Source organism: Pieris napi, chromosome 15 (genome assembly GCF_905475465.1).
Source record: "Pieris napi chromosome 15, ilPieNapi1.2, whole genome shotgun sequence".
Taxonomy (NCBI): domain Eukaryota; kingdom Metazoa; phylum Arthropoda; class Insecta; order Lepidoptera; family Pieridae; genus Pieris; species Pieris napi.
In genome coordinates, this window is record NC_062248.1 from 9,571,041 (window position 1) to 9,590,164 (window position 19,124).

The 19,124-nt window shown below is 30.3% G+C and overlaps 4 protein-coding genes across 9 annotated transcripts in view; 2 read left to right on the top strand and 2 right to left on the bottom strand.

The window, feature by feature from the left end:
* LOC125056677 (N-alpha-acetyltransferase 15, NatA auxiliary subunit) overlaps positions 1 to 4,831 on the bottom strand; it is a 99,467-nt gene extending 94,636 nt beyond the window's left edge. The window contains exons 1-7 of the mRNA XM_047659934.1: positions 4,641 to 4,831; positions 4,285 to 4,369; positions 3,935 to 4,197; positions 3,157 to 3,464; positions 2,727 to 2,861; positions 1,732 to 1,872; positions 901 to 1,168 (exon numbers count right to left, since the gene is read on the bottom strand). Of these exons, the coding sequence (XP_047515890.1) occupies positions 901 to 1,168; positions 1,732 to 1,872; positions 2,727 to 2,861; positions 3,157 to 3,464; positions 3,935 to 4,197; positions 4,285 to 4,369; positions 4,641 to 4,697 (1,257 nt within the window). The 5' untranslated portion in view covers positions 4,698 to 4,831. The remainder of the gene's footprint in view (positions 1 to 900; positions 1,169 to 1,731; positions 1,873 to 2,726; positions 2,862 to 3,156; positions 3,465 to 3,934; positions 4,198 to 4,284; positions 4,370 to 4,640) is intronic.
* A 497-nt stretch (positions 4,832 to 5,328) lies between these two features.
* Positions 5,329 to 7,075, top strand: LOC125056468 (BRCA2-interacting transcriptional repressor EMSY-like). Its single transcript, XM_047659574.1, has one exon. It carries the CDS (start codon positions 5,495 to 5,497, stop codon positions 6,164 to 6,166), a length of 672 nt encoding a protein of 223 aa, XP_047515530.1. The 5' UTR covers positions 5,329 to 5,494; the 3' UTR covers positions 6,167 to 7,075.
* A 3,040-nt stretch (positions 7,076 to 10,115) lies between these two features.
* LOC125056467 lies at positions 10,116 to 12,467 on the bottom strand. The gene is made up of 4 exons (XM_047659573.1): positions 12,242 to 12,467; positions 11,974 to 12,155; positions 11,569 to 11,903; positions 10,116 to 11,467 (listed from the first exon to the last, which is right to left on the bottom strand). Exons 3-4 carry the CDS (start codon positions 11,895 to 11,897, stop codon positions 10,852 to 10,854), a joined length of 945 nt encoding a protein of 314 aa, XP_047515529.1. The 5' UTR covers positions 11,898 to 11,903; positions 11,974 to 12,155; positions 12,242 to 12,467; the 3' UTR covers positions 10,116 to 10,851.
* A 478-nt stretch (positions 12,468 to 12,945) lies between these two features.
* LOC125056696 (nuclear transcription factor Y subunit alpha) lies at positions 12,946 to 19,117 on the top strand. Of its 6 annotated transcripts, none has more exons than XM_047659960.1 (10): positions 12,946 to 13,098; positions 13,825 to 13,994; positions 14,224 to 14,247; positions 15,140 to 15,203; positions 15,467 to 15,580; positions 16,265 to 16,323; positions 16,545 to 16,727; positions 17,256 to 17,338; positions 17,553 to 17,634; positions 18,249 to 19,117. In XM_047659960.1, the coding sequence occupies exons 2-10, from the start codon at positions 13,833 to 13,835 to the stop codon at positions 18,315 to 18,317; spliced, it is 840 nt and encodes a 279-aa protein (XP_047515916.1). In that variant the 5' UTR covers positions 12,946 to 13,098; positions 13,825 to 13,832; the 3' UTR covers positions 18,318 to 19,117. The 6 variants fall into 6 exon arrangements, with proteins under 6 accessions (XP_047515916.1, XP_047515912.1, XP_047515915.1 ...); XM_047659956.1 differs by having other exon boundaries at positions 12,947 to 13,098; positions 16,244 to 16,323; XM_047659959.1 differs by having other exon boundaries at positions 12,947 to 13,098; positions 14,224 to 14,244; positions 16,244 to 16,323.
* The last annotated feature ends 7 nt before the right edge of the window (positions 19,118 to 19,124 follow it).

Sequence of the window (19,124 nt, forward strand, 5' to 3'; positions counted from 1 at the left end):
AACAATGTTAGTATAGATTTGTAAGCCTGGTATTAGTAGAAATAGTAATTTAATAGCAGTCCTATTATAACATCAAAAGTACCCTGTACTACATTCTAGGGATGTGAAAAAATAATCGTAGTTAAAGTAAAAATCGATTTTTTTACGCGATTTTTATATAATAATCGATTATTAATCGATTATATTTATAATTGAAAATCAATCATAGTCGATTTTTTATCTGCCACCTCCCGACATTATGTCTGGTATTTAATAACCCGGACCTCGAACTATTAGGGATATTCGATATACAACGATGTTTACAATGCGATACATTGAATCCGATTCTTTGAAGATGTATTGTTTTTTTGTAAAACATCGAAAGGATGATAAAACTATAACCTAAAAGTGAAATAAATTTATTCAGCAGCACAAGACTACATACAATTAAAAATACAACAAAAATACTGCATGTGCTACTGAAAAGTCATACACTCAGCATTTATCAAATTTCACCTAAAATCTATCAAAACGAGGTTTAGTTAATTTCGATTTTGATTATTCTTAAACGTTTATTTGTATTTATAATTTTTATTGTTTCCTTTTAATTAAAAAAAACCATGAAAAATAAAAAAAATTGTGTGTTTATGTTGTGAAATTAATTCAAAAATTAGGAAAAAATCGATTAATAAAAAAATCTATTATTTATTAATCGATTTTTCATGAAAAAAAATTATCGATTTTTTTATGCACAATGTCACATCCCTACTACACTCTAATCTGCAAAATCTTCTCTGATATTTACTTAATTCTGGTGTAAAAAAGTGGTTTTCTATGTCTAAAAGTTATGTCAATAAAAGACAATACTAAATGCTAAAGAAGTTTTCACTTCAAAATTTCATACTATACTACTATACATACCTTGAATATCCTTCCTTTAACTATAAACAGTTCTATTAATGTAGGAGTATGTTCAATAGCTGCATCGATATAATACAACGCCTTATCGGTATCCTTTTTAAAGTCAAAATGTTGGGCTGCGAAGTAATAAGACCATAACAATGCACTCGCTGGTTGTTTCACTTCATCAGCTACATTACTAAATGTGCCTAACTTAGACAAATTCTCTATGTATTGTAGTATTAATTGTTCTATTGCGTCAGCCTTGCTTTGGTCCTCATATAATGATCTGAAAATTTGTATGGAATATATAAATACATATATGTTAATAATTTTATGGAAACAAACACCCGCCGCACGCACAAAACGTAAACCTATATAATATAAGCAACGCTTTTTCTCTTTCCGAGGCGAGGGATTTTGATAAAATTATCACTAACATTTCAAAAATCACTTTACATACATTTACTAAACAACTCAAACAATATCTTGTTAACCTGTCATATGCTGATACTGAAAATATTCTTATTGTGCAAAAATAGTGTAAATATAAACGTGTAGAAATCATAAATATAATTTATATAATACTGTTTACGATTTGACTAACATATCAAAATTAATATCGTTGAATACGATTATAATTATTTTAATATAATTATTTACAATTGATTTTACTCTAAAACCTCAATAACACTTTATTTTTAATACTGTCAATTAGCCCATTTTCAAACCAACATAGCTTAAAAAGTAGTAACACTTAATATCTATAAGACGTCAATTTGAGACATGCCGGTTTCCTCACACTCTAATAACCATTTATATCATCAAAAGTCCATAGAAAAAATCATTTACCTAAGGTCAACATGTAGCGGAGGGATTCCCTTATGCAGGCCATGCCTTAAGTACTCATCCACGAGTTGAGTGAAATCACCCGGACACTCAGCCTCAGTCAATTGCAAGCGTCGGGGTGCTATTGCTTTCGGGAAGTCCGTCCTACATAATACAAGTTTGTATGTAAATATTTAGAAAAATGTATAAATTACATATGCTATATTCAAAAATTCAAAAATCATTTATTCACGTAGGTAACACAATGTACACTTGTGATTTGTCATTAAAGAAATACATATTAATGCTTCTAATTTTACATTTACTGCCAGTTCTCAAATCAAGGGCGTAGAACGGAAGAGAAGAACTGGCAATAAACTCTCCGCCACTCTTTTTAATCGCCGTGTTTTCGTTTAGTATAGAAAATAATATACACAAGAAATATTGTACAGAATATAAGGAACAATAAATATGCACAAAGAATTACTTAGGTCTTATTGGCTACAAATGTAAGTTATAAGGATAATCAATTTAGATTGAGAGGGAAAAATGCAAAACTCAAAGAATTAAAGGAACAAATTTCATTTCAGGACAGCCTTTTCAGTTTCTGGTTCTGATGATTGATAATTGTAAATTAATGTCAAACTTGTGCAACACATAAAAATCAACTAATTCTTGGATCTCAAAGTAAAGTTTTTGTGCTACTAGAATTCCTTTTATTTTATAAAACTTTATCTTGCAATCAGTCAGCTAGACAATGAGCAGATGTGTTGAGAGCTGTTAGACGTTCAGAGCAAAATCTCCATCGAGACTGCTCCACTCTGTCAACCGTGTCTATCAAGACTTAGGATTTGTCACCTCTTAAGCCAATTTATTAGGTCCGGTGTGGTTAAAAATTTTTTTTTTTCAATTATTAATTGGAAATATTTGATATGATCTTATATAAAAGCGGGATTTATTTTCTAAAACCAAAAAACTAAAAGTTTACTATAGCTGCAATACAATATTTCATTACTTACTTATAAAGATGAAAGAAGGCCACTTTTTGGTAAGGGGTAGTAAGCTGTTTGGCTTCTATAAGCTTCTGGTAATACATCACATTCTCTGGATTTCTCTTTAACAGACCTTCATACAAAGATTCTGCTTCCTTAAACCTGTAAAATATTAGGCATTTGTATAAGTAACAGGATAGAACCTAAGCAAAGAAGAACAGACTCGGTTCATTTTTAATTTAACTTGCATCTATAGTTTCAGTGGTAATTTTTATAATATAGGACCATTTACTACTGCATAAACTATTGGATGCAACAAGTGATTATTAATACAATCATAAAAATATATAGATATTAATCATAAAAATGTTTCTTTTTCGAACAAAATGGTGAAGTTTTGAACAATTAATATGGGATAAATATCCATCCCATTACTTTAAGAATTTCCTTAACCTACCTTTCCAATTTCAAATAATACTCTCCACATGTTTCTTTTATCGCCAACTTATCAAGTATTTGTGTTTGGAACTTTAATAAATGGGATAGAGCCCTGTCATATTGTCCCGACTCTGCCAGGACCATATTCTGATAGAGAAGTAATTCTGAGTGTTCATAATCATAAGGACCCTTCATCTGATTAGTTCTGAATGCATCTAGAATACTGTTAGCCATTTCATATTCACCCAACAGATGGTAGCTCATGGCAAACCCAATCCATGACGCTCTTTGTGTTGGTCTTAATATAAATAATTGGTAGCGAGTATCCTGAAAACAAGATTAAAACATTGATTAAACATTTTAGGCATAAGTGTATGTATTTTTTATCCTATCAAAATTGATTTATACTAAAAATCAAACCCAGAACCTGATCCTTAAATGTATTTAATACTCCAGAATATATTGAATAAACTGGAAGACAGATTACATGCATCCTTATATAAAAATATTTTTTAAATTATATCTTAAAATAAGCATAATACAATTATGTAATCCATATTATAATAAGAAATAAAATACATACATAACAGTTATAATGTATTTGTATGTATTCAGTAGCAATGTTTAAGGAGACATGTGAAGGTATTATACCTTTCAAAAAATAATAAGTATTGTAATTAAATTATTGAATATCAATTAACATTACAACAGTGTATATGACATATTTGAATTTTTTCAATTATTTTTACAACTTTCAGAGTTATAGGTAAAAATTTTCATAAATACTAATTACTTACTTTATATCCCTCCAGATCTCTCATTTGAATTTGTAATAAGGATAGATCCCGAAGAATCTGAATGTTCTCCTTTTCCCATTTGAGAGCATTACGGTAGCATTTAATTGCCTCATCATACTTTTTGTCAGAACGTTGAAGCAACCCATATACATGCCAACAGACTGGAGACTTCAAGTCATTTCTAAGACCCCTACGGACATATTCATATGCTTCTTCCTTTCTCCCAAGGCAATTTAAAGTCAACCCCTTCATAGCCAATGTCTCTGAAAGGTAATAGATGTCACTTTTTATAAATTTTGCTTTGTTTACATTTAAACCAAATGAATATAAATACTCTCGGTTTTAAATACCTCCATGTTCAGCAAATTTGGGGCTGGACAATATTTGTTTTGCAAATTTCAACCCATTTTTGTATTGTTTATGCTCGTAGCAACGCTGTAAATAATAGTATAAATGATAACATTTTATGGTTAACCTATATCATTTTTTAATACTGCACACTAAAATATTGAGTGTTATGATTAAGTGAAAATAGTTACGTAAAATTATAATAGCGTAGAAAAAAATAACGCATCATGATTTATATCTTTAAGTCAAGATGAAAAATTTTGCAAGCAGGCCTTATTAACTTTTATTTAGAATCTAAAACAAAAATGTCAAACCTTTAATAATCCGAATATAGACCTATGTTTATAATGAAACTTACCAAAATTCTTTTAAACAGAGCGTTTTCTTTAGGCGGCAAAGGATTACTGGGCGGCATTTTGTTATAAATATGTGAAAATGTTTCTTAATAATTCACAAAAAATTGAAATATTAGTAAAAACCTCGTGGCTATAAACCAAAGAAGTCGATGATGGATTTGGATTTTGGGCCTTTGGGTAAAATTCTGATTGTTGTCTATGGCTTTAGACATATGTATATATTATACATCAATATAATAGAACCACAGGCTATAATTAAAGAAAAGATTAAAAATAGAGCTAATCTAATATATTTTATTCTAAGACAAAATGTAATGCATGAATTTTAAATTGCTTTTTGCCACATTTAAAAACGACATTCGGTATGCGAATGCGATTATACATATTATGCATTTCCAAAGCTTTACAGAACACTAAGTTTCGACTTTTATTGTAGAAAACTAATCGTAGAGAAATAATATATACTGAAACTAATTCAGCATAATATTATTTACTAACCATAATAAATATTGTAAAGGCTAGATTGTAGGTTATTATATCAATGGTTTAAAGTAAAAAACTGTAGGTAAATAATTATAATTAAAACTGACACGATTGAACTTTAAACTAAATCGAAAACTTTCTTGGCTACTTTTTTCCTCATAAAGAATCTATCATAGATAATGTATTTAAAATAGTTTTCAACATCTATTGTAATCTGTGCATTTGATTTTATTTTTGATTTAGTGCATTGTGGAAATTGTTATTAGTTTAAAATCGCGACTTATAAGATTTTATATTAGTAAATAATACTATAAGTTATTATAAACTTAAGCGCTAAACATTGCGTTTGTATTTCGTTAAGGGTCACCAAAATATGGGCTTAGAAAACATGCGACGTTGGCCAATGTATATTGTATTTGCTGTTTGTTTCTTACTTACCCTTTCACTCTTCAATAGCTGGAGTATGGAGACAGAATTACAAAACAAATTGACTGAGCTTAGCACTCAACTGCAAGAATGTTCAAAACATCAAACAACGTGCATGGAAGATTCGTTGCGGCACATTCAGCAAAAAGATAGTTTTAATTCCAAAATTAATGACTTAGAAAATCAGAAAATTCAGTTAAGTAATGATTTGTTAGATTATAAAGATAAAATGTCGAAATCTGAAACTAAAATAAACCGCACATTAGTTGATGTGGAGCTTTGTAAAACAGAACTACAATCTTTGCAAAACTTACAACTAAGCAAATCTGCTACACTTGAGACTCTCCGGTTAGAAAAAGAAACTTTAACTAGCCAATTAGAAGAACGTAAACAGAAGGTAGAGGAATTGGAGAAAGAAATTTTAAGGTTAAAATCATCAATGACAACTAAAAGTGCACCAAACCCTCCTGCACCATCTAAGGTAACACCAGCAGCTCAGCCTCCAAAATTAAGCTCTTCTCTTAATGCCCTCAATCCAGTGAATGAACCTGTTCTTGAAGATAATGCTAAAGAAGAAATTGAAGATGCAAATGTAGATTTCGATCAACAATTTCAATAAAATGTTGTTTAAAATTTCACTAGGTAGGTATTTAAAGGTTTACAGTTTGTTACATATATTGTCAGGATTGTGGCCTATTATTATTTTTTATTAAATTGTTCATCAAGTTCTGTTGAAGAGGGAGTAGACTAAAACAAAAAATTAAATTTTATTCAGTAACGATTTTATCAACCATCAAGATAAAAATATGGTGCTTGATAAAGTAATCAGTGGTATATAAATAGAATATGACTTTTTAACATAAGATTTTAATACTAAGGTACATTTAAAGGCATGATAAAATACCACTTTAATCATTTAAAAAAGGTTTATCTTTAAAATAAATACTCAGCTACTTCATTTTTCATACTCTGTTAAATGAAAGACCCTTGCAAAGACTAGTCTTGGGGATAGATTATAATTAGTTTTGCCAAAACACAAGATTTGTGAAACAAGGAGATTAGGATGGCAACAAGGAGGCAGGATTAAGAGGAGACCCTCTTTTATTTTCCTTTTTACTACCATGTAAAGTTGTATATGTTGCTCAACTTCTATTATTGACAAATATATTTTTTTTTACTTCTATTAACAAAATATGTGGTCAACAAAGTATTGCAACTGGTAAGCAATGTATATGTAGTATATATAGTTATCTGTACTACCATAGTAAAATATTTAGAAATGTAGGTATTTTTAAGGGCTATGGTAAATTTAGTGTTATTATATATATATTTTTTTTTTAACATCACAATTTAAATCTATATATTACGGCTTCCTGAGCATCAATAAAGCTAATCAATTTACAGACTGGGTTATTAACATATTTAATTAAGGTAATAGAGGCATCGACTTATCTATTTAATTAATATCAACAATATTCTTTGTATCTTGTAAAGACAAGTTTTTTAATAATTCTACTGTTGTTCAAGCATAATAGACCACAAGCCCATGAACAAAAAATACCTGTGAAATGACCCAACCTGAATTACGCTTAGAAGGCTATTACTATATCTGAAAATAGCTCTGAGCACAATGCCGTCATTTCTGAGCGGTACATGTGAGTACGTGAGTGAATGGACTTTCTCAGGTACAATGGGGGAATTTCGACTAATTATTAATGTACGGCTTTGTTATAAGTGTATAGATGATTAAAAATAAATGTCGAAAAACCTAGTGCCGTACAAAAGTGATGGTGCCGGAAGTCGGTGCAAATTTTTAATTCGACGACAGTTGCAGAAGCAATATAGGTCATTTATTACTGTACGGCATTTGTGTGATTCCTTTTGGACACATATACAGATACTTTACCCGTAAACGCCGTACATATTCCCAGCGGAGCGGTCGAAAGCCAAGGGTCGCAACATATGTCTGATTAGCATATAGGTGATGATGATATGAAACAACATAAAATTAAATGATCTTGAGAGTACTTCACAAATAGATAACATTTTCCAGCATGCCGTACATTTTTTGTGGAACACATAGGTGTATGGGGTAAATTACTTTCCTCAGAAAAGAGTCATTTTCCAGTGACTTTTATGTGTACGGCAATAATACAGGTTATTAATACTTTAGACAATCTTCAATAAAAGATAAATGCCGTACACTTTCGATAGTCCGCTACCACCGCCTACCAATACAGGGCGTCCCAAAGTTATGGGAAATGAAGGGAAAGTACCTTAAATATCGTAGATAGGGTATTTTACTAAAAGAAGACTTTATGTTATTTTTAAAAGTTATTAATTCTGCATTCAAAGATTTTTTAAAATTACTTGCCTCGTCTGGGAATCGAACCGACTTAAATGTAAAAAAAAACACCCCTACTTTTATGATTCCAATCGAAAGAATGGCCAAAAACTAATAACTCTTCTTAAGTAACATAGTATTTTAAAAGAAAGGAACAGCGTGAATATATCTTTTTAATCAAATTAAAAACATTATCTATCGTATTCGGCCTAAAAAAATCCCCTTCGAGTCTGTTACTTTAGAAAAGTTATTAGGTTTTGGCCATTCTTTCGATTGGCATCATAAAAGAAGGGGTGTTTTTTTTTTAATTTAAGCCGGTTCGATTTCCAGACGAGGCAAGTAGTTTTTAAAAAATCTTTGAATGCAGAATTACTAACTTTTAAAAATAACATAAAGTCTTCTTTTAGTAAAATACCCTATCTGCGATATTTAAGGTACTTTCCCTTCATGTCTCATAACTTTGAGACGCCCTGTATTATATTTTTATTTTTGTTAAAAATATTTTTCCTTTACCTCTCTCTGCTGGTACGATAAGGCTGTAAATATACTTTACAGCCTTATGGTAGTATACTCACTACTCAGATATGTACAGTTATTAATGACCTTAAGGGACACCTCAAACGTCGTCGAAGTTTTTATCAGCTGTAAAGAATAATCTGGAGTAAAATGTACGGCATCTGGTTTTTTTTGTTTATTTATATTTGTTTCATATAAAATAACAATAATCTTTGAAAATATTACTCCCTATATTACTCTAGGAGCATTTGAAAAGTCATCTAAATTTCGGAAATTTCATATATTTTTTATCATAATATTTTTATTTGTTACCATTTATAATGAACGGCTATAATGTACAACGGTAATATTTAGTAACATTATGTAAAAAAACAAGTTGCCGTACATTATTCTCTGATCTTACAGCAGTAAGAACTTGGTAAATCCTGAAATTTCGATAAATATTTAATTACACAAATATTAACTATAATATTTGGACGGCATAATTATAAAACATTATTGTCCGTGTTAAATAATATTTTGAATATGTTGCCGTACATTTTACAATGACCTTAGGGTATATGGGTGTAGGGGTAGGGTTCCGACCCTTGGCTTTCGACCGCTCCGCTGGGAATATGTACGGCGTTTACGGGTAAAGTATCTGTATATGTGTCCAAAAGGAATCACACAAATGCCGTACAGTAATAAATGACCTATATTGCTTCTGCAACTGTCGTCGAATTAAAAATTTGCACCGACTTCCGGCACCATCACTTTTGTACGGCACTAGGTTTTTCGACATTTATTTTTAATCATCTATACACTTATAACAAAGCCGTACATTAATAATTAGTCGAAATTCCCCCATTGTACCTGAGAAAGTCCATTCACTCACGTACTCACATGTACCGCTCAGAAATGACGGCATAGTGCTCAGAGCTATTTTCAGATATAGTAACAGCCTTCTAAGCGTAATTCAGGTTGGGTCATTTCACAGGTATTTTTTGTTCATGGGCTTGTGGTCTATAAGTTAAGCCCTGATTTAAAATAGATCAAAATGTATATTTAAAATAAATTTTTTAGAAGTTCAAATCTAATATAATTATTAAAAGTATACAATAGTAATAGGTAATTTGTTCTCAAAAGTATAAGTATTATTTTTATATCGTAAAAATATTGCCATTTTGGTGCCAGAAATATAGATCTGAAAAAAAAACTGTATTTTTTTTAAATTCAATCCTTAAAAATAAGCTAATGTTTGGTTCGTAACAGTGCACATAAATATGACATACTTTGTTATTTATGCAGCATAAAACAAATAAATTACAAATTTCACACTTAACAATAAGCAACAAAAAGAGAGGCAGATCTAATAATGAAAAATACTTAGGTTGAATTAATAACAAGGCCATTGTAATATGTTTAACTTACAATTAATATACAATATTTTTTTAGTCAAACAACCCATGGATTGTAACAGTAATTTAGGGTACAAGTACAAAAATTACTTCAAACTAAAGAAATTACAACTTTAATTAGTTTTAACATCTATGTGGAACATTTTGATTATCAGACTGATACTAAATCTTGCTATTTCCTGCTAGTATCCATGTTCTTGAATTGTTTGTATAAGTTTTCTGATGTAAGTGAAACTAAGTATTTATACGAGGAATAAAATCATTAACCCGTAATCAGTTTAATGAAAGAAATTTTTTAGCTGGATGTATTTTATTTCTTAAAACATGAGCACAATCTTAAAACACAAACAAAATAACTAGTGGTTCTCTTTACTTTTAAAGTTAAATAAACTTACATATTATAAAGTACAATAAAGCTATGTTAAAATTAAACAAGGAGCATTGTAAAATGCAAGGCCCTTATTCATATGTTGGAGTCATAACTTTACTTTTAAACAAAATATCTTCAGTTAAGATAAAGGTTGGTTTTTATATAGGTATGTAAAAATCGTGCATGCAGCATAATATGGTGGTTTAATATTTTATACTGTTCAACCCTATTTCATCAAAGTATTTTTTATTAAAAATTGCTACGCAACTCCAAGTTGTACACCTACGTAATAATTAAAATGACATAGGTCATCTATTGTAGACATAATTTTAGAAAACTAAACCCTAAAAAATTATATACTGAAAAGTAATTCTAACATTTAAAAAGTATTTCAATGGTATAAGCTAAAATTTTATCCTGAAAGAATTTCAGGCATTTTCTTCTTTTTAGTTCAACTTATCTAGTGAATATCACTTCCAAGATTTTCTGACTAGTTTAAATCTAAACTTATACTAGTTTTTAAACCAAGTCAAAGAGAATTGCAAAAAGAAATTAAGGATTCTTTTGGTCCCCGATATGCAAAACTAACATGCATAACAATGTTTATATGAACATCAAAATCAACATTATTAATCATAAAACAGGTTGAGTAGTATCAACCAGATGTTCAACAAATTTTAATCGAGTTGTTCCTTTCCTATCTTATTAAACTCAGCTAAAAGGTTACGTCTGCACTTACTCTCATCACTATAATAAATCATCCAAACTATAAAGTCACCCACATTTAGAGGATCCTCAGAATAGCATATCTGTAATTTGCATTTACGTTCCCATTTTGCACTGTCTGCTCTATTATTTCTTGTGCGGATAAACTCTACATAACCATTGCACTCCACAGCCAATTTTGGCAGCTGAGCATTTAAATTCTCATGTGACCTATTGGAATCACTACTTGTTGATGGCAAACAGTCACCTTGGCCACATTCAAGGTTAGATGGTGTAATCTGTTCATGTACAGATTGGTTCACACCATCACCCTTGTTATTCAATTCAAAGGAACTATGCTTATAATCATTATTCTCATGTAGTACATAATGCTCAAAATTTTTATATTGCATCTGATCAGGTTTTTGCCGTTTTTTGTCTGTGCCATCAAATTCATCATCTGGTCTACAACCTGGAGCCCACTCAGGGCTATTACTAGGTGATTGAAATAATCTACGTTTACCATTCCTTGGTAGTAATTCTTTTAACTCAGGAGAACATGACGGACTTATGAATGAGTCACTTTTTCTGAAAGACAAAGTTAAATTGTAATTTAAGCATACTACTGTGGCATTCTTTCACCATGAGAACCCAGGGAAATATTTAAGACTAACTCTACAGATACAAACCTTGGAGATCTATTCTGCTTTATTTGGAGCTTTGATATACTTTCCACTGATGTTAAATAATGTTTTGAGTGTTCTACATGATTAGTAAAGAAACTATTTACTTTCTTTCTGGACCGTATTGTACGGCCAAACCATTTCAAAGTAACATCTTCTGATAAATACAAACCAAGCTTTTGTCTTTCATTATCAATGATTTGTTTATACCAAATGATAAAGTTTTTGGCACTCTGGTGTTTGTGAAATACATTTGTTTTGCTACTGGATACAGATAACAATCTACAACTAAATTTACTTGTTCTTTTTTCTGGGGTTTTTGGAGATTTCGACATTTTCACCTGAAAAATTATTAGTTACTTATGATTTTATTTGGAGTAAAAAACTACTACTTACTCTGGTACTACTTACCCCTTATTTTTTAGACAATATATCGGCAACTTTATAAGAGCATTGCGCTTCATCTGCTAACTTTAAACGCAGAGTGGAAATTCGTAACTTACTTTCTTCAATGTAGGCTACTATTGAAGTATTAATTTCTAATAATTCTTTTTGTTGTTGAGATATATTTTTATAAGTAGCATTTATGTGATCTGAAAATTTTGACATATTCATAGTTTGAAACAAAAGATTTTATCTAATTGCCAAGTGACTTCCAATTTCAAACTGGTTTACTTACCAAGTTGTCGAGCAGCTTCTAAAGCTAAGTTATCCCTACTTAATCCATCATATAGCATCGAATTCATTTTACAACAAGTCTGTATATATTCTATATAAACAACCTAAATTCGAAGTTTATATGTATAAAATAATACCTCTAAATCGTAAATGCAGCAATAACAATTTTCAAAAATTCCATATTTCCATTTCTCTACTTTGAAAAATTGAATTTAACGAGTTTATACCACAGATGACAGACTATACGACCAGACTAACCACAGATTATAGAGATATATATATATAAATAGTACATAATTATAAAATCATAAAACTAAAAAAATAAATTTATAAGTTCTTGACCCAGGCATTCTAAAAGTAAACCGAGATTTTTTATAATAATTACTGATAATATTTTTTTTGTTTTGAACTGTGTAAATTTATAGATAATCTATTTAATAAATATTTCAGAGCTGCCATATAACTAAAAAAAATAACTTTCATGTTTTTTAAAGGAAAAAAATTGGTCAAGCATAAATTGTTTATGTTATTAATTAATACCAATGCAGAATACTAATAACGATATATATATAATCAACATGATCTTAAAAGGACGTCATACATAACAAATATATTTTAAAGTTATTTATTTACTATATTATTTTATACAGATAGTTTTTTCCCCAACCCTTTAAGTACCCATAGACAAATCTTTAATTGTAGGAATCAGCATTGGATAGCCGAATCAACAGAATAGCCGCGCTTCTCTGGGAGTGGTAATGTGCCGAACCAATCTACTGCGTGCTTGTGATCACTGACATCGACCATTGGTCTATCTTTGCCAACCAATCATTGAAAAACCAGTGAGGAATACCCAATGTAAGTTTACAAATTATTTGTCGAATTTTTAAGTGATGTTGGGTGAAATGAGGATTTAACATTGTGTAGTTTGATTTTATTGAACTAGTTGAAGAATGTCGGAGAAACTTATTTATAAAGCAGCCATTTTGATTACGTTGCAGCAAATACAATTATTTGTTTCCTGCTACACGATGACATGGAATATTTTAGATAAAAAACGAGCGATACGTATTTCTTGATATAAACTTCAAGAATCTGATGATCTTTATTGATACTATTATGGGAGAGTTTTAAAAAATACCCATAACTCAGTGCCGTAAATACTTTCTTACGTAAAAAAATTGTCAGTATTGCGCCAAATTTTCCAAGCACTCTCGATTACTGCTATTTAATTATAAAAAGTCAATAATAATATATTTAAACTTCAAGGCGGGTTTTCAAGATTTTGTAAAATGCTAAGATTTTTGACTGTGTTTGTTGACTTAAGTCTAAGGCATTAGGATTAATAACTTACAGGTGATATTCTCATAAAAGTCTCACTGTCAACATGATCTAACTAATATACACATGTTAGAGTACTTGTCTTGTATTATTTCCTAAAAAAAACTGATAAAATTTAATGATTGTTAAACAAATATTCATAAATTTGGTTATATATTAATGAATGAAGTTTCTAGTAACAATATTTGTTTTGTATTTTTAAAAGAATGTAATAGACCTCTTGATCCTGTCGCTATATTTCAGAAATCAAAATGGAGCATGCTCAAATCCAGACATCAGATGGAACCCAAGTGGTGACAATAAATGGGCAGCAATTACAAGTTTTACAGATGAGCAACAGCCCACATGTAGTTCAAGGACCTAATGGACAACAGATAATGGTTCACTCTGTACCACCAAGTGGGCCTATACAGGTAAGTAATTTTATTATTTTGAGGTTGTATATGATACTTACAATTACAAGTTGTGTAAACATTCAATACTATAAAGAACTGACAATTATATCATTGTATATTAATTATGGGCGATGTGGATTGTTTTTTTTTACAATACTCTAACACCATTTTGTTATTTATTTAATTTAATTTTGTTTATTTCAATTTCACTATCATAAAATGGGATTATTTTTGTGCACGCATTCAGATTGGAGGTCCTCAAATCCAGGTGGTGGTATCATTATTCTGTTATAATAGATAGATAATGCTTAATTTTCTTTTCTGTGGATATCTAAAGACTTTTTGGAAGTCTGGTTATTATAGCAAAATTCTTTAAAGCTGTGCTGTAGAGGTTGTAGGTTCTTTATTGTCCACAAATAAATTTTAATTTTAATGAATACTTGCTAATACATTGATGGGAAACAGTGTAAGTAAACTATCATGTTGTTCACCACAACATTTATACATTGTGACAAAGGCTAAGGCAAAAGAAAAACAAATGGATTAAATGACAATAAAATCTAGTTTTCTGGCATATGTTGGAGACGATGTGATATTTAACAATTTGATTGTGTTTGATATCAATCTTATGATAAATTTGCTCTTTATTACTATAATAGACGAACTAATGTTTTGTTGTTGTTTAGTAATAGAAATAATAATTGCATTATAAAATAGTATGCATGGTAGGAAACTAATGAATTTTATTAGAACCAAATTTTTTAATCTGAAAAAATCTGTTTTAAGACTCATAAGTTGTCCGCCATGGACTCCTAAACTACCGAACCGATATCAATCAAATTTGCACACCATGTGCAGTTTGATCTAACTTAAAAGATAGGGTAGCTTACATCTCAATTTATACTCGCAATATTATTTTATTGCAAATATTTGTTTATTATTTGATACAATTCTAACAGATGGCGCTGTGTTAAAAGAACCAACGTTTCACATAAGCTATCTACTTTTCACATAAGTTCTCCTATAGTTGAATAGTTTACTACTATGTAGTATAACAAAAACCTTAGCCACAGCAACGCTTGGCCGGTCTGCTAGTTCACTATAAAATTGGCTCATATTAATAAACCAATTAACTATTGCTTAATATCGCCACTTATTTTCAGGTGACTGCACCCAACAGTCAGCAAATACAAGGCCTTCAAGTTCTTCCACTGTCCAGTATTCAAGGTGATTTATCTATATTATGAAATAGTTAATACTAGAACTACTGCTAATAATATAAAACTACACATTGAATTGTTAAGCTCATTCGGGTGTTAAAGAACCCGAACCCGAACCCGGAACCCATGGATTCGCAGTCAGGGGTACTAACCAATGAGCCATGGCTTGAATCACAAAACGCATTATTCAACAACTATACTTTGGTCCTCCATATACACAAATACTTTATGATAATCAAAATTCCTTATATTATAGTTTAATATTTACAGGTGCAAATAACAACATACAGACAATGCAGCTAGTGCAGACTCCAGATGGTCAGACGTTTCTTTATCAACCTTCATCCCAACAGATTGACCAGCACCAAGTCATACACCAACCTGGTAAGAGATTGAACTAACTTGAAGATCAGTGAAACTTAATGGTTAAATAATTTTTGCAAACTTCCAGTTATAAAAAACTGAAAATAATTGTTGTCAGTTTTTGCTCTCATAGTAGATACTGATTAAGTTTAACTATGTAATTTGTATGACTTTGAAAAAGTTTATTTATATCCTTACTGAAAACTATTTAACTTTTAATGTATGCACAGCAACACTTAGACTTGTTACTTAAGCTGAACATCTCTGAACATGGATTTTGCTCTAAAATATCTCAAAAATACATAAACAATTGCACCATATAACTAAAAAAAATCTAGATGTGACCTAATAGGGCACAAATATTATTAATAAATTAATTTCTTAAGATGTCATGTGGAACATGGTGTAATGGTTGCAGCTCCTTATAAACATTTTGTAAAACAAAAAACTTGGCAATTAAAAAGAGTGGGGGAGATTTAATTGCCAGTTCTTCTTTTCCATTCTACTCCCTTCATTTGAGAACTGGCAGTAAATGTAAAATAAGAAGCATTAAATATGTATTTCTTTTTTGACATTCATAAGTGACAATATATTACTTAAAGTCATGGGTTCGATTCCTAGCCAAATCTTACGGTTATATGGCGATTGCTGTGTTTTAACTAATTATTTTGTCAACGATTTCAGTATTAAATTTCGGTAATATAGTGCAAGTAGCGAACGCAGTTCAACCACAGCAGATAGTCAACCAACCCAATATTGTTATGGTAAGTTGAATATATATATATAAATTAATAAAAGTATATTTTAAACAGCACTCCTTTAATTATGTGTTGTTTGCCTATTGTTGATTTATTCATGTTAGTTTATAAATAATTCTTTATATTTAAAAAAATTAAATAACTAAATACATTATTTTTTAAATTACATGTGGATTTTTTTTCTTCATTTAAAACTACCTACCTGTATATTTGTAAAATATTTACAGATGGTAAACGGCAACAGTAGCGGGGCGACATCTAGCGAAGGTGCGACGGCCACCAGCGCCAGCGCAGGCTCTGATGAGGAACCGCTTCTCTATGTCAACGCGAGGCAATATAAGCGGATACTCAAACGCAGGGCTGCGAGAGCCAAACTGCATGAACAAGGGCGTATACCTAAGGAACGACCGGTGAGAGAAAAAATAATTTGTCTATACCAGTTTCATATGTTTTTTTACTCGGTAGTTACCTTTATGTTGCTATTAGTAATTGTGTATTTAGTTAGTGGGTTTATATAACTAAGTAAACTCTAGACCTACTGAACCGACTGTTAATAAATAAATAACTAAAACCAAAATCTGTCACCAATACAAAGCTACATTATCAGCGAGGTTATGGTCAAATTACGCATATTAAAATTTACCTTTGAGGCTCTTCCTCTATTTCATTGTGATATCTTGATATCAATTTCAGAAACTATGAGTTTGAATAAACATTTTTTTTAGTCTTCAACAGTTAATATCAAAAAATTATAGTTGGTGATCTCTCTCTTGTGTCTAGAGAACTGTATGGCAGGGAATCGAATCCAACACCGGGTTGTGTGACAATCGCTTTAATTACTTTACCATGTAGGCGGAACAGAACATCAGTAGACATTTAACATATAATTTTTTTCTGCAAATCGATATTTCATTGCTAATAAAATTACCTATTTCCAGAAATACCTTCATGAGTCTCGACACAGACATGCAATGAACAGGATACGAGGGGAAGGTGGAAGGTTCAATGCTGGCAGTAGAAGGTTTGTTGCAAAGAAATATTTTATTTGCGAGTTTGTATGACTATGTTCAACAAAGTTTTACGAAAAAATCACTCATGCTTATAATTCACATTAGACGTGTTTTTGGATGAAACAAACGAGAAAAAAGTCATCGTATTTATTCTTGTGGCAGATTAGATTATAAATGGCGATATCTGTAATAAAAATATAATAAATATTTTTTATAATATTTCAGGAACATGGAGACTCAATCAGATGACCCAGCGAGGCATGGCATAGATGATGTCAAACCAGATGTCTCCATCACTATCATACAGGTGTGTCATTAATTATTTTATACAAGTCCATTTAAAATTTCAACAGTAAGGGCTTGTAATAAGATAATATTGAAGTAATGAAAAAAATGCAATGCGTATTTTTTTTTTTAAATACTAAGCATTTTAACTAATAAACTTCCGTGGCTTAATTTTATCGAAATATGATGAAAATAAACCCATAAAAGTTGCACACCACTAAATTTATAGTCTTCTAAATGATATAGATTTTTTTTTTAAATGTCTCAAATTTAGAAAAATCTTAAATGAGAGCAGTGCAGGACTACTTTAGGCGTGCGACCCTCATTCTGGAGATCGTGTGTTTGAATCACGGCTGTGCACCAATTTTATTTCAATGAGCACACATGTAGCTTCTACGGTCTCTTGCTTTTATACCCAAAAATCTATAAAATGTTAGATAGAAGGCTGATCACCTACTTGTCTATAAAAATAAAGATAATCAAAGAATCTGAAGCTAAGACCAGGTCCTATTTAGGGTTCAAGCGCCACTGTATTATTATATTTTGGTTGAACGTTAAAAATTAAAATTAATATTTTATAATAATATAATAAATATAATTCTAGCAAACATACTAATGCTCAATTGCTATTTTCAGAACGATGAAATTGAAGAACATGGCAACCAATGGAGGAGGCTCGCCCCACACCCTATGCAGTCGGCATAGCGACGAATCAAAAAGCGATGACAGGACACTTAGTGAAATGAATAAAGTGATTGTGATAAAGTGAAGTGTCAAATGCAGGATTGTGGTACGCTATCGTGTTGATAAGAGGAATAGTTATTTATATTTGTACCATAATGGAAAGTGTATTAGAAATATTCAGTAAATTGACTAACCTTGTGATATGCTTTCATATTGTTCTACAAATCATCACAAGTGTAAACTGGACAGTATAATTAATTGAAAACTCGAAAAATTGTGTCAATCCATATAATATATAAAGCTATATAACAGAAACATTCAGTGCCTAATGTTTATTTAGTATAAAAATATAAAATTGGTAAAAATTAAGGACAATTTTCACGATTACAAAAACAAAATGACAAAATATTGAATGTTATGGTCATTTCCAGATTCACAGTTATCAATGTAGTAGTTTAAAGAATTCTATTATGGCCCTTTTTTATACATCACAATTTATCTTAAATTAAAAGAAAATTGTTGGTCAGTTATAAATAGATTTGACGTAGATTTTAGATTATGCCTAAGGATTTTTTTTATATTCCGATTGTGTTATTGTTAATGTTGATTCAGGTATGATGAAAAGATTATTTACCCCATAACTTAAGTTTTATTGCAAAATCAATTGAGTGTTATATCATACATTGTTAAAATCATCTATATTATTTAGTTTTAAGTAGGTTAAGATCTGGGCTATCACAATATAGGTGTAAATATTTTTATAAATGTAATTAATATATTCATTGAATATCAGGGAAGTACAAAATATACACATTTGCATATATTTGT

Coding starts and splice junctions, on each gene's coding strand:
- LOC125056467 (XM_047659573.1), bottom strand. CDS start 11,897: ATGTCGAAATCTCCAAAAACCCCAGAAAAAAGAACAAGTAAATTTAGT. Junction 11,468..11,568: donor AAGCAGAATAGATCTCCAAG/GTTTGTATCTGT, acceptor TTTGTCTTTCAG/AAAAAGTGACTCATTCATAA.
- LOC125056696 (XM_047659956.1), top strand. CDS start 13,833: ATGGAGCATGCTCAAATCCAGACATCAGATGGAACCCAAGTGGTGACA. Junction 15,581..16,243: donor CCAAGTCATACACCAACCTG/GTAAGAGATTGA, acceptor CAACGATTTCAG/TATTAAATTTCGGTAATATA. Junction 16,728..17,255: donor GTATACCTAAGGAACGACCG/GTGAGAGAAAAA, acceptor ACCTATTTCCAG/AAATACCTTCATGAGTCTCG.
- LOC125056468 (XM_047659574.1), top strand. CDS start 5,495: ATGGGCTTAGAAAACATGCGACGTTGGCCAATGTATATTGTATTTGCT.